The sequence below is a fragment of the Lentinula edodes genome, assembly GCF_021015755.1.
Source record: "Lentinula edodes strain Le(Bin) 0899 ss11 chromosome Unknown C8R40scaffold_8, whole genome shotgun sequence".
In the NCBI taxonomy this organism is placed as follows: Eukaryota; Fungi; Basidiomycota; class Agaricomycetes; order Agaricales; family Omphalotaceae; genus Lentinula; species Lentinula edodes.
This window is the reverse complement of record NW_025764314.1, coordinates 249,756-263,001: the sequence shown is the minus strand read 5'-3', so window position 1 is coordinate 263,001 and position 13,246 is coordinate 249,756. Positions and strand designations below refer to the sequence as shown.

The window sequence follows — 13,246 nt, the reverse complement described above, 5'->3', positions numbered from 1 at the left end:
GCATATGACACATACTCCTCTTCAACTGTCTGTTTACTCACATTCATCTGTTCGTCTACACATTCACCATCTTCTGCTGCTGTTTATCTGTCTCATGTCCTATTTCTGGAGCTGTCCATTCAATCTTCTTCAAACACCACTGTATCGATTTAGGATTCCCTCGTCATACCTGTAGGCTCAAGGCTTACTTCCGCATTTTTACTGCACACGCATCCATCTTGCATATCCACTTACGAGGCTCAAGGCCATGTTCTCTGTTATATCCCCATGTCATGGCATGTATATGATTAGTTGCACAAGCATGCTGTTGAAGGTCACTTTAGAAATAAATGACATTGAGAGAACTTGCTTCCCAAACCCAGTCAAACATAAGTAATGTGGAATGTTTCTGTTTAGCGGAGTACAGTGGTGATCTTGAGCCATTGAAAGTAAGGGTTGTTTGACCCTTCAGAACCCTATTTAGTTGCAAGCTCCATACTTGCTATCAAAAGTGATTATGACAATTGAAATTCATATTCATCTACTTTTAGGGACCAGGTGATAGGTGATGACAGTCCATCTATGCGTGAATTGGGGAGGGGTTGTTTCTGGTCGATAAGGCAATGGGCCGATAATATCCTTTTGTACGCGTATAGAGGGAAAGGTCAAATGTATTCTGTAATAACCCAATGTCAGTCCATGATATCGTGTAGTTTGCGGGGGAAAAGACGTCCCGCGAAGCGGGGCACGGACAGATATTGGTTTGGAAAGGAAATCCAAAACCAATACGTAGCAGGCCATCGACGTCGAATCCAGTACGCAAGGAGTGCAAGGGTGTGAAGGAGAGATATCACATGAACCCAAACATACCACACGGAGCCAAGCTCCCAGAGCACCGCTCGCTGAGGGTGAATGTGAAAATTGACCGGTCCACCCGAAAACCCCAACAGAGCATGGGCAAAGTGAGATGATATTTAAGATAGGTCAAATTCTAGATCTTCTGTAGTGAATGGCAAATTGTATGATGATGCGAATGCCCTCATACGTGATTCCGACTGCATTGCTTGAGCCACTGCTAATGGAATAACCTTCTCCAGCCTTCTCCAGTATATAAGGAAACATAATGACGTCCAGCCTCCAATCTTCATGATGACCTCTGGAGGTACCCCAAGCAATAGGTATGCCAAAGATCCACCAATACGGAAACTATGTCCAAAGACCTCCTCGAGATTATGCAGTCTGAAGATGCCGGTAAACCAAGCAATAAATGCCGATTTGACCCAGATAGTCCACGATGAACCTTCTCTGAATGCAAAAAATGGAGTATTTGGAGGAGGTGAATGGTTGACCTTTAGATGATTTTCTACTGCCGCGACTGGACATAATGGATCACCCGGAATTTCAGTGAGAAAACATTCACCCCCCTTTTCCCTGGTGGTCTTTGTCCATGGTAGATGGAAAGAGATAGTTCGTCGTCCCCCTACTACTGAGCGTGTGATTCGAGTTGAACGGAAAATGTCATGCTCCGGCGTGACCTTAGTTGCTGATTTTGGGATAATTTCACCCAATCTACGGCAACCCCAGTATGCTGTAGTTGCTATCGCCCATGTGGAAGCGCCGTGAGGTGTTGAGAGGTCAAGATGTGAATGGAGAGCGAGAAGATGGTGACGCTCGATTGGTCCCCGTTGAGCGCGTTTAAAAACTGCGCCCTTCCGTTCTGCGGCTTTCTTCAATGATGGGAGCCATCCCTCCTGACCATGCCATGCTGCGTTGTTGTATAGGTGCCATAATCGAAGTCCACTCAGCCAATTCTGGATGCACAAACCGGTACATGTCCCCATAAATTCTGCAACAAATGCACCCAAAAGTATAGCTGAAGCGGGCATTCTTGCCCCCTCCGGGATTAATTCTGCATCACAGAATTGATTGAAACGAAGTAGTCCTGCCCCATAAGACTGTCTAGTGTCATGTGTTGTAGCTGTCAAGAGACCTTCAAACATCTTGATTTGTAGACGAGGCGAAATTTCGATATTGCAATTTGATTGCATATGTAATGAATATGGTGTAGTCCATAGTAAGACTCGACGATCTGCAGGAACATTAACTGGGCGATATATGCTGGGGGCCAATGTGTTGGATGGTCCTGGGCGTCGTGCCTTTTTCTTGGGCAGAGAAAGTGCTGCTGTAGCCCGAATATCGAGAAGATGTATTGGGATCGGGAAGGGCTGGAAACTATTGGTATCTGCATTTACCACATGGAGGATGGGTGAAGGTGTGATTTTAATCCTGATTCCAAGGTCGGACTCCATCAATGCATTTGGATCGACTAATTTTCCAGTACTGCGGTTCGAGAGAGTTTGAATTGTAGGATCATTGCCGTTAACGGCCATCCTTATAGGTGCATTGTAGATACACAGAAATGGAGATGACATTAATGGATAGGTTCATACAATAAGGAAGATAGTTCTGCAGGCAACGAAAAAGATCTGGTAAGATGGAAAGATGCCACGCCTAGTACACCCCGTGATATTGGATCCGCCGGATTTTCAGCCGATGGAATATATACAAATTTCGGAATGATAAGATGTTCTGCAGATATAAGATAAGTACGACGAACGCAAAGGTTTGTAGCGATATTCCGGCTGCGGCCTTTTTCATGTGCTCCAATAGCGCCTGTATTGTCGGAGTGCATAAGGAGATGGATATTGCGGTAACCAAGTTGAACGATGAAATACATGAGAAGCTCTAGGGCAATGGCCTCGAGCCAACCTATGTCCCGGCCTGGTACCTTCCATGCTGGTAGAAGACCGAAAGCATACCACTGGGTCCCGATAATGATGCCAATGCCCCATGAAGTAGAAGCATCAACGAATATGTGTAGATCCTGGAGTGGCTGCAAAGGATGCAGTTGACGGAAGAATTTGGGTATTGATAGCTGGTTTTTCCACCATTTCAGAGTGCTTATCAAAGACCCTGATGCACGACGGGTGATAAAACCGTTGTTGAGAAATTGAGACATGAAATTTGAGATAGATGGAAGATACGAAGATCCAGCAACGTAGACAAAGCATACGTGCACCAGGGAACCATGGATGATTTGGATATCTAGAAGAGAAAGACCTTCGTGCCTCTCAATTTTATCCAGAAGTGCCACCACTCTTGCGAGAAACTTGAACCGTTTTGGCTCTGGCAAAGAAACACGATGGGAAATAAGATCCCAAAAGAAACCAAGGAAAACCATATCGAATGCAAAACGAAGCCCGGTCTTGGTTGGGTGCCATGGTATACCCAACTCTGCGATGAGGGCCATACATTCATCCCGATTGAATGAATAGCTGTATGGTTCTTCCGCGAAACGACCAAGTGGATCATGAAAACGCAAGACCGTCATATCATCTTCATATTTGAATGGCTCCATCTCGCCATGGCCTAAGGATTGCCAGATATCCACGGTTGCATTTGCTATCTGGCCTGAATTACTGCTTGCCGGTCGTAATCCAAATGGGTGACAATGATCAATATAGTACTTCCCTTCCACACATACGACCAGGTATGGTTTGTGAGCCGGGATGACTGGGCAAGTACGATGGAAAGCTTTGATATCGAAAGCACAGGCCTGGGTGCCCTCTGGAGATGATGTGATCTATTGATACCAGATATTATAACTGTGTTAGATGTGCGAAGTGATATGGGATATGGGGAGATAGAGATAACAGGATAGAGATAATCCTAGCCATATCGAGATAGGGATATTGATATTATGATGTATAATGTGGGATATGGGATGTAATGGATGATATGGATCAAAAATGAAGGAGAGACTCACCGCATCGGCCACATGAGAAGGCATATCAAAGCGTGTCGGAAAGTCTTCCTTGTCCACAAAACTATTTACCGAACCCATATTCTGTGCATCTTTGGAAAGGTGGCGGCAAATGCGCACTTTCGGTGGTAGATCTGGACCCTGGTCCTGTTTCACTACAACGAACGGAGAACAATAAAAAGGTCCCCCGAGTATGTGCTCCGCTTCTGCCTGGGTGAATGGTCCAGACATTCTTTTAGCCTCTAGTTCTGTATTAATGTAATCATAAACGGATTCAAGATGTTCTATGATGGAGGGGTGATTTGGGATGATAACTGTTTCTGTGAGGGGAGGCATGTCACCAATTGGAAAACCAGATATAAGATTATTGACCAGAAGGGGATACTTTTCAGATAGACCACATTCTGCTAGAAGTTTGGCAAAGGCCTCAGCATTATAAGGTGTGATTATACGATTGTAGATCTCTATTTCGAGGGGTGTAGCGTCGGAGAAAGGAGTGCGATGTAAGATAGTAGATGAAAAATCTTTATACAACAGGAATCTTGGATCAGATATTGCAGAATCACGCGCGTATGACACCGTCGACAACGCGGAGACATCCGGCACTACGAGAGAGAGCAGCATGTTCTCGTCCACAGAGGCTACAGGTATGGAGCCGCCCATCCTCGTGCTGGTACTGACAGCCATTGGCAAGGTTGTAGGCAATACAGATGCGTTTTGATTCTTTTGAGCTGCCCAGGGGCTTGGTAGTCCGGAGCTCGCCATCCTGGTAGACTGAATAAAACGGTTTTCCATCACTGAAAGTGACGGCGGTGATTGGATGGGAGCGGAGTAGATGTGACGACGCGCAAATGAGACACGTTGGGGTGGAAGAGCGATTCGGCGAGTCTGCAGCCCGAAAGGAACGTGGAGAATCATTTGAGATAGTACGAGGGGCTTTCGTTGCTCCTCTCCCTTGTGAGTCTGACTCTAAAGGCCGCTTATTGGAAGATGACGAGGATAACGAATGTGCAAGGAGTTTTATCTGCGAAAGAATCACGAGGTTCTGGACGTAGTATTCCTGACTAAAAAGAGTACCTTCCAAAATCTCATTTCGTGATTTTCGCTCGAAATTATACCAGATAGGATATGATGCCTCGAAATCTGGATAGTTTTTGAAGAAATCAACGTGTTTTCGAAATTCTTCTGCGTACGATATGATAGGAAGAACAGAGAGGTCGAGTTGCATTACAGGAATAGGTGACAGGATTACTAGAGCTGACAAGTAATTTTCCATACACTTTTGCCACTGCATGGGTGACACACACGTATGATCGTCGTCGTTGCCCCACAGTGTCATCATCTTGAGCATGTCAAAGACAATCACCTTCGGCGCCTCTGCCAAAGAGCCCTCGGACGTCGGTTCCGTTCTGTGGACTTTTGTATGGAGATCGTGAAGCCTGTGTTGAGCCAATTTAAGACGATCATGGGTGAACCAATTGACTGGGAGGTAAAACTTGTGACGAATGGAGTAAAGAAAGACATCCGGGATGATTGTCCTAGGCTGTTGACCAGAAACGCGTTCGACCGGGTTTGAATGGATCAAAGACCCTGCGACTGGAAGTGATTTTGTAGTTTCCTTGGTTGCCGTCCCAATTCGGCTTGAATCCTTCTGAAGTTTGAACCGCTCTAGCTGCATCAAAATGAAGGTAGGAAGTGGTCCTACTCGATCGCATATTGCAGGATTGGAAGCTAATAACGCGAGCTCTTCATTCGAGTAAGGATAGAGAGCTAACAGAGGAGGACCAATGTCCGGAAAAACTGTTCTGTTATTCCAACAATTCGCGGTGGCTGACATGCTATCCTCATTGTGCGTTTCAGCGATGCAATTGTGAGCGTTACGAATACGAAGGGAATGTCCTGTGGTATCCAAAAAAGGTGGGATAACTAAATGCGCCTGAAAATCAAAATTATCTGGTATAGGTGGCGGTATTCCTGCGTTAGGGAGTATGTTGACCATTGAAGATATATGAATAAAGCCAAAAAACGAATGCTTAGTGATAAGAGAAAGAACGAGTGAATTCTTGTGTACTGAGATGGATGCGAAGAGCAAGAGACTAATTGACGCGCACACAAGTTTGGTAACCACTCGTCGCTGCCGGGCCGTCTGAACTAGAGTTTCTACCCAACTTTGAAATGATATAACTCCTACTCCCATTGCCTTATCTAACACTTACGCTAGCCGGAGCAAGCTCTCGTAGCTTCAGCTAACATTTATGGTCCGGATTTATCTTTCTTGTTGAGTAAAGAGACCAGGTGCTGATATTTTGTTAGCTTTTGAAGTCTAGCAAGAAATATGAATGCATTGGCTCTAAGCACGAACCTTAGGCCCACTCAAGACACCATCTTTAACCTCTACCAAAACCTTCGTATTGTCATCCGCATCGCGTATATCACCGGAAATCCTCCGTTCATCACTGTCCCAAGAAATTGTACCTAAATAATGCTTCTCCTCGTGCTCCTGTTCAATGGGAGGCAGCATAATCCAAAACTCTTGTTCATAACGATATCGTGCTCCTCCCTTTGCATTAGGATGAGCTCCCCCCTTCGCCGTTTCGGACTGAATCGCGGTCTCACTGGGATCAGGGACCCCCTCCCAGTCCGACGCTTTGATACGAATGGAAGATACACTTTCGGATTTGTCTAATCCAGGCAGCACAATTTTTAAGAACATATGAATCGCATTTTTGACTTTCTGTGGTTTCTGTGGTAGTCGATGTTGTGAACTTGTCTTGTGATTAGGGATAAAGGTCACTTTCGCGTGCCAGAAGACCTTTTTTGGGCCTTGGGAATTGAGTACTCGCGAGTTGAGGTTACGGATGTCCACGTCGACTGGTTTCTAGGAGATTGTGAGGCATAGCTTTCAATTCAAGTTGTTCACACTCACGAGTGGCGCAGCCACCGACAGTAGGAGAAGACTAAAGAAAAAAATAAGATATGAGTTCTGAGCACAACCGAGCATGCTTGAAAGAACTGTGTTGAACTGATTGGTCGTTTAGTTGGCATTAGAACAGATTAGAACCAGACACAGAAGTCAAAGAAGACAAGGATAGACAAACTTTTATGAGGCAGACAATGGATTTTTGGTGCCAGCACCGTCGAAGGAGCCACCGACCAGCGAGTGGGAGTAATGAAAACGAAGTAAAAAGCCTCAAAAAATTCCGTCCCCGAACCAGACAACGGCCAGTTCGACGTACATGGTAAACAGAGCCATTTCAGCGCGCACTGATGCTTAATAATCTGGGGGTCATTATGGTATAATTCTTGAGCTGGTCTGATGGCAGAAAGGTGCAAAACCATCTAGGGAGGGTTGCAGGCTGTTGCAGGCAGGTTAAAGGACAGCATTGACACAGATCTTTATCTTCCGTGGACCTGGAGAGCATCTGGCTCAGACAGGCTCAGAAAGTTCAAACTTACTTTCGGACAAAGATGAACCTAACCGCAACAGTCATACCATTACCAGTTCATATCTCTGTAGCATTTCCCCGGATCGTGATATAGATCCGATCCCCTATCCTCCCTCACCATTCGTAGCACAACTTACGAAGTACTAGAAGGAGTCAAACAGTGACAAGGAGTTTTCAGTCCGGAATAGGGATGTCCCGATTGAAGCACCGAGCACCCTCATTCGTCGAATTTCAAGCTTCAACCTTTCTCAAGACCCTTGTAAATGGTGAGCACTCATCAAGTTATATAGCAGCTACAAGTTTCTACAAGTATTTCGCAGGCTTTGGGGGTACTTTCGCCATCTGTACCCTCTTAACTGCTCGATAAATTGACTCGTCAAAGCCAACTAGTTGCAGTGCAGCACATTCCACCTTCAGAACACCAGTCTTGTACAATGCCTCAAGTTCAATGGTGTTTGGAAACACTCGCGGCTGGGATGGTGGAGTAGCAGCATGAGCTATACTGAATAATGACTGGCAAAGAGAGGGTTCCGAGTGAAAATTATAGATGTACATAAAAAGTCTGAAATAACTAACCACATAATCCGGTATATCAATCCCATTCGGCATTAAATAGTCCAAAGCATACATCTTGTACGTCCCAGCATAACAAAAATACCCATTTGGCCGGTTAACGAAAAGTTCGCATATGGTTCCGTAGAGATGCTGAAATCGGGAGCGAATGACATGGTTAATAGCTGCGAATGAGGAAGAGGCATATCTGGACTGCTGAAGATCGCTGGAGGGAATTTGTTGAGGATGTGGCCCGAACGCCAGAAAGTGCTGAGCATTCGTCGTGAATTGATGCACACAGCCCGGGAAATAGAAAATACCCTCGGAGGACCTATACATATGTATATATATTGTTTGGTCAATAAGCAGGTATTACTTTGAGCGACGTACCAGTCTCGATAGGGCATCTAGTAGAATGAAGGAGTAAAATCAATGTTGATGTTGAAGGTAAGGCAAAAGACTTACAGCCATTTTTAGATGTCCGTAGATATCCGAACCTTTTGCGATCGTGAACTTGAACTTGCGCATATCATCAAGGCTGTGGGGGATGTCGTTGATGTGCGGGAAGGCACAGACTGTGTCTCGTATTCTCAGCATGAGCTTCATCTACAAACACGGTTATTAGTCTGTGTGTCCAATCTATGTGGCTATGAACAACAAGAACGTACATCGTTAAGTGAAGACGGGTAATCATTTTGCGAATTTCGTTGGAATAAACACTCCCTTTGTGTGGTTTGAATGGGCTAGATATGCGTGTATGTACATAATCATCGATAACAGAGACAAAACGTACCTCATTGGGAGAAGGTGGGTGAGCAAGTTGTGAGCTGTTGCAATGTGGAGGTGCCATCTGTGCATTTTGGGCGGCCTAAATACAAACGGATATTCAACAACGGCCCAAGGTAGCGAGTCAAGGAAGAGATAGGATCTGCTGGGGAAGGACGTAGTGGAAATTCACGGCAGACAAAGAGCTAGAAAGGCCAAAGCATTCTGGTTATAAATCGTAAGTATACCTTATCTGGGTTCCTCAACTTGTCCATAGCGGCTTTGAAAGGACTGAGACCGCTCTATAGTATATAAAGTACCTATGAGCAAGAGCTGGAAAAGACATCGAAGTCTGGACATACAGAGTAGCCCCTCGTCGAATTCCGCGGCGCTTCAGAGGCTGCAGGCCCAGTTGTGATACGAATGATGGGAGGAATAGGTACTTGGGTTGTTGGCTTCGTTGAAATTCCTAGTCTCCAATTATCCGAAATAGCTCTCTTGCTGCTTGCTACCGATGCAGTCGCTTCGTCAGGGTCCATGAGTTTTTCCATAGCGGCCTCGAAAGGGGTACGACCACTCTATGTATAAAGCATGATAAGTATAAGGTGCGAAAGACATCCGAGTCTGCACATACCGAAAAAATTCTTGTCGAATTCTGCGACACTGCTGACGCTGACGCGGGGCCAGTTGTAATACGAATGATCGGAAGGATGGGTACTTGAGTCGTAGGTCTGGTTGGAATTTCCGTTCTCCATTTGTCTAAATGAGTTGATACCGATGTATTTCGTTCCAAGTAAGAGGACTAAGCAAGAGGTTGAGTGAGTTGGACATCAAGAAAGATCAACATGTGTTACACGATAGAGAAATCAGACGAGAACGCAGCAGAGTATGCGAGAGGAATGTAACAGATTCGATAAAGCGGAAACAGATATGTACTTTTCTTTTATCCTTATGTTTGTTTGACGTGAAAGAATACGGTCTATACTCATTCTATTTCAAGCATGCGTAAGCTCAGATTGAATGTACATATAAATCCACTCACGGAGAATCTTTGCTGGCGCACGGGACCCGGAGCATTGTCTTGAAGAGGACGATGTTGTTTCGGTGAGCTAGAGCTCCGTGTCGGGGTTTGTATCGGTGTCGACGCTGGAATATTTGGCTTCCGTAGAACTCCTGCTCGTCCACCAGTAATCACTTGGCCTGAGTCGGTGCCAATGCTGCCCAGGCCCTGTACAAAAGTGTTATGCTCCGAGGCCTGTGTTACAAAAGCATGCGAGGGGAAAGAAATTCAAAAGAATAGTCGAGGTCAAAGGTAAAAGACATACATCGCGTTGAAAGTCTGTTGAAAAGCGTCGCGCCATGGCCTGGGAGAGGTTGTGAGTATTGGAAAAATTACGCCCAGGCAAGCTTTGTTTAATAGAAGAAAGTAAGAATCTCTCTCTTCGACCACAACGAAGAAGGGTGAGCGAAGGGAAAAAAGTTGAAACGCGAACTCGCATTTGATTCATTAGGTATGTGTGTATGGAGAGTCGCGTGGCAATCTCCTCGGTATATCCCAGAGGTATGAACGTAGGTAAATCAACGATACACAATAGAATCTCCGCTATTTCCCTACCCGTCTTCATCCAGAATCCCGAAATCAAAAGCTCTCCTAGTTTCCGTAAGAAAGCTTCATCCTATTCTGCTTTGGATTTATACGTGTATCCGACGCGTTGACGAAGAATTTGATTGCCAATAATCCTCCAGGCTCTTCCCTTATGACTAGTCACGAGCCTGAAGTCTGAAGTCCTGAGGCGAAAGATTGAACAGAGCGTCAAAAGTTTTATAGAAACAAAACACACAGATTGCTAGAACATCTTCGCTCCTACTTGTCCGTTACATTCATGCATAGTGCGCAGATGGTGTATGTGCGGGAGGAGGTGTCAGATGAATGGCTATGAATGGCTCAAAATTTTGTCGCAGTGTCTAGAGAACATTAGAGGTTCTCAGACGAGAGCGCCACTCACTTCGATTGTCTACCTCAGTTCCTAATGCTACTGCAGCAGCTCACATCTTTGGAGGGAGAGAGTCCAGTAAGTACTTAATCGGAAGATATCATCGAATGAGCGGCTACAAGCGAGTTCTGGGAAGGAGAAAGGACCATCATTTCGCGCTTCAAAAGAAAAGGATAAACAAGAAGCACACATACAAGTCAGCTTGTAGGAACCAACGATTTGTTCCTCAGGAGCATGGCTATCTGATGCTATAGAAACCCATTTCGTCGTCGTGGGTCTCCAGCCCCAGCGACCTCTGATCCCAGGAGACCACCGACCACTTCTATTGTACGTCCGTCTGCTGTACCCCCTTGTCTTTTGTTGTACTAACTGGTTAGTCAAAGGCCCCGAACCCATCAAACTCAAGTGTTCTCGGAGTCGAAAGAGGACCTGGAGAGGATGAGATAAGCCGACACGCGCCAAATTGAAGCGCCGAAGACGATTTTGAATTTCGAAGTTCCATTAATCCTGTGTAATGCCATCTATCTAACTGGTCTGCATCAAGCTACATCCCATACCTGCACTCTTGACATGCGGCACTCTGCGGCACTTTCACACATGCAACGCACGAAACTTCTGGCTTCCAGCGTTTGTACAGGAGGTAGGTGCTTGTGTAAGGTTTGTGTCAGTCATCGAGCGAATTGCTTAGGGTCTTTCATAACTTTTGGGCTGGCGAACTTGATCAGTAATGTTGAGATATACTCTTTTTATCCGGTAAAGACTGCTGATTGTTCAACGTGGAACCCGGATCCTGTATGCACGCCTATCATAGCATCAATTCTTTTTTCGAACTGAAGTCTGGAGAAATTGCAGGAGAACATTCTCTGAAATTTCCTGTCAAGCGAACGGAACAATCCTCATGTCAATCTGATATCACTGATAAAGATATCGCGTTATGTATAAAAGAGTTGGAGTTGGAAAAACAAATTCGCGCACCGCTCCAGAATGAACGAACAACCCACCGGGAGGTATTACGCTTCAAAGCAGTATCTTCTACCAGCCGACAATGTTGAGACTCAAAGGTCAGTGCACTCATAAGGAACCATCGGAGCATGGAGACTGACTTCAGAGATGATCCCAGGTTGAACACTCAACATAACATGATTGTCAATGCGTTCGGGGGTAAACTTTTTGTGGCACCGACAAACCTCACCACTGGAGACCGTGTTTTAGAAAGCGCAGCAGGAAGCGGTAAGCTTATCATCATTCATCCAGTCCATGATCAAGCGACTTGATTCGCTGATAGGAATCTGGGCCCTCGAGTTCTTCGAAAAAAATCGTACAGAAGGCGTAACACTCGATATCGAATGCATTGACATCTCTTCAGCACAATTCCCTTCCACCCATCCATCCGAAGTTCACTTCTCCGTCAACTCCGTCGTCAATCTCCCTAATCCTGACTGGACTGACACGTTTTCCTTTGCCCATCAACGCCTCTTGGTCGCTGCAATGAACGACACACTCTGGCGTTCAGCTGTCGCCGAGTTGTTCAGAGTTGTCAAGCCAGGAGGTTGGGTTGAGCTGGTCGAGATTGAGGCGCAGGATTTCAGTACCTGGAGTGTTGGACCGAATTCAACGAAATTAGCATCCTTGATCAATGCGCTGTATGGAGGGAAAGGAGTTATCGGAGATCTTTCAGTTTATCTCCCGGTAATTCTCAAGGAGGCTGGGTTTGTGAATGTTCAGTGCGATCCAAGACGGGTGACGATTGGTGGGGAGGTGGATGCTACCCCACACAAGATTACTGAGGTGAAAGGTTATGGCAGTAATATGTGGCGCGATCTTTGGATGAGTATGAAGGGACCCGTGATTGAAGCAGGAGGTTACGGTGCCGTAGACACTGTCGAAGAATATGAGGCCCTTGTACAAGGCACGGAGGTTGAGTTGAAAAATTCCAAGGAAGCATACACCACCTTCTTTGCAATCTTGGCCCGCAAGCCTGAAAACACCTAGAGTCTATACCTCGTATTTTCTAGATGTACGTCGATGTTCGAGTCGCAATGAAATCGGTGTGGACCAAAAGTGCAGGCCCCTGCGGGACCCACACAACAAAACACCCTATATTATTCTACAGACTCCTGGCTCAACTGACTTGGATGTACGGGATTCCCACTGTAAGTCACTAACACACCCGAACTGAGAACGTACAACCTGAGTCTTTGTCAGCATTTTGGAGAGAGAGAGAGAGAGAGTTGATTTAACCGCCGCAGGCCACCATTTCGGAGCCAAGAGCGGGGAAAACTATGTACCAAGTACCAGTAATGCCAAGTATCGTATAGTGGTGAATGTATGTATTGTGGATACTGTCTTAGTTAGATGTTGCATCGTAACGGTTTTATCAAAAGGTGTGTGTAAGTAGGTGGATGCGATGATCGAGTGACATGCAAAGCTTTCCCTTCCTTCAGAAGACCAAATCAGTCTTCAAGTCCAATGCAAATGCAAAGGCATTTGGTATCTTCCTGTGCTTTTGTTGCGGTCTCTGCTACCCATCTTCCCAATTTGGTGCTTTCACCATCTATTCCGGATGTATGGTAATGTCCAGACCTAACATCATAGGGGACCGCTCGCCGTTCGAGACACATGGAATGCCTGTGTTAGGACACATACTCCGTACATACATACACTAGCTTTGACCGTCTCTATCCGTA

At 45.7% G+C, this 13,246-nt stretch overlaps 6 protein-coding genes across 6 annotated transcripts; 1 reads left to right on the top strand and 5 right to left on the bottom strand.

Annotated features, from left to right (window-relative positions):
* Nucleotides 1-1,040: 1,040 nt before the first annotated feature.
* On the bottom strand, nt 1,041-2,135 carry C8R40DRAFT_995160 (uncharacterized protein; the record flags this gene model as incomplete). The annotated part of the gene is made up of 1 exon (XM_046236762.1): nt 1,041-2,135. A coding segment is annotated over one exon (1,095 nt), but the record flags the coding sequence as incomplete, so codon positions are not given.
* Nucleotides 2,136-4,224: 2,089 nt separating this feature from the next.
* On the bottom strand, nt 4,225-6,284 carry C8R40DRAFT_870043 (uncharacterized protein). Its single transcript, XM_046236503.1, has 2 exons — nt 6,165-6,284; nt 4,225-6,100 (listed from the first exon to the last, which is right to left on the bottom strand). The coding sequence occupies exon 2, from the start codon at nt 5,997-5,999 to the stop codon at nt 4,365-4,367; it is 1,635 nt and encodes a 544-aa protein (XP_046088938.1). The 5' UTR covers nt 6,000-6,100; nt 6,165-6,284; the 3' UTR covers nt 4,225-4,364.
* Nucleotides 6,116-6,929, bottom strand: C8R40DRAFT_868774 (uncharacterized protein). Its single transcript, XM_046236500.1, has 2 exons — nt 6,729-6,929; nt 6,116-6,680 (listed from the first exon to the last, which is right to left on the bottom strand). The coding sequence occupies exons 1-2, from the start codon at nt 6,801-6,803 to the stop codon at nt 6,153-6,155; spliced, it is 603 nt and encodes a 200-aa protein (XP_046088937.1). The 5' UTR covers nt 6,804-6,929; the 3' UTR covers nt 6,116-6,152.
* Nucleotides 6,930-7,090: 161 nt separating this feature from the next.
* C8R40DRAFT_1092664 (uncharacterized protein) lies at nt 7,091-7,831 on the bottom strand. The gene has a single exon (XM_046227559.1). The coding sequence runs from the start codon at nt 7,801-7,803 to the stop codon at nt 7,552-7,554; it is 252 nt and encodes an 83-aa protein (XP_046088936.1). The 5' UTR covers nt 7,804-7,831; the 3' UTR covers nt 7,091-7,551.
* Nucleotides 7,832-8,311: 480 nt separating this feature from the next.
* On the bottom strand, nt 8,312-10,314 carry C8R40DRAFT_868536 (uncharacterized protein). Its single transcript, XM_046236498.1, has 9 exons — nt 9,891-10,314; nt 9,608-9,820; nt 9,502-9,555; nt 9,200-9,367; nt 8,928-9,143; nt 8,814-8,867; nt 8,594-8,668; nt 8,469-8,523; nt 8,312-8,406 (listed from the first exon to the last, which is right to left on the bottom strand). Exons 1-8 carry the CDS (start codon nt 10,188-10,190, stop codon nt 8,491-8,493), a joined length of 1,113 nt encoding a protein of 370 aa, XP_046088935.1. The 5' UTR covers nt 10,191-10,314; the 3' UTR covers nt 8,312-8,406; nt 8,469-8,490.
* A 735-nt stretch (nt 10,315-11,049) lies between these two features.
* On the top strand, nt 11,050-12,788 carry C8R40DRAFT_1092652 (uncharacterized protein). The gene is made up of 5 exons (XM_046227558.1): nt 11,050-11,199; nt 11,285-11,620; nt 11,680-11,789; nt 11,845-12,712; nt 12,765-12,788. The coding sequence occupies exons 2-4, from the start codon at nt 11,544-11,546 to the stop codon at nt 12,549-12,551; spliced, it is 894 nt and encodes a 297-aa protein (XP_046088934.1). The 5' UTR covers nt 11,050-11,199; nt 11,285-11,543; the 3' UTR covers nt 12,552-12,712; nt 12,765-12,788.
* Nucleotides 12,789-13,246: the final 458 nt, after the last annotated feature.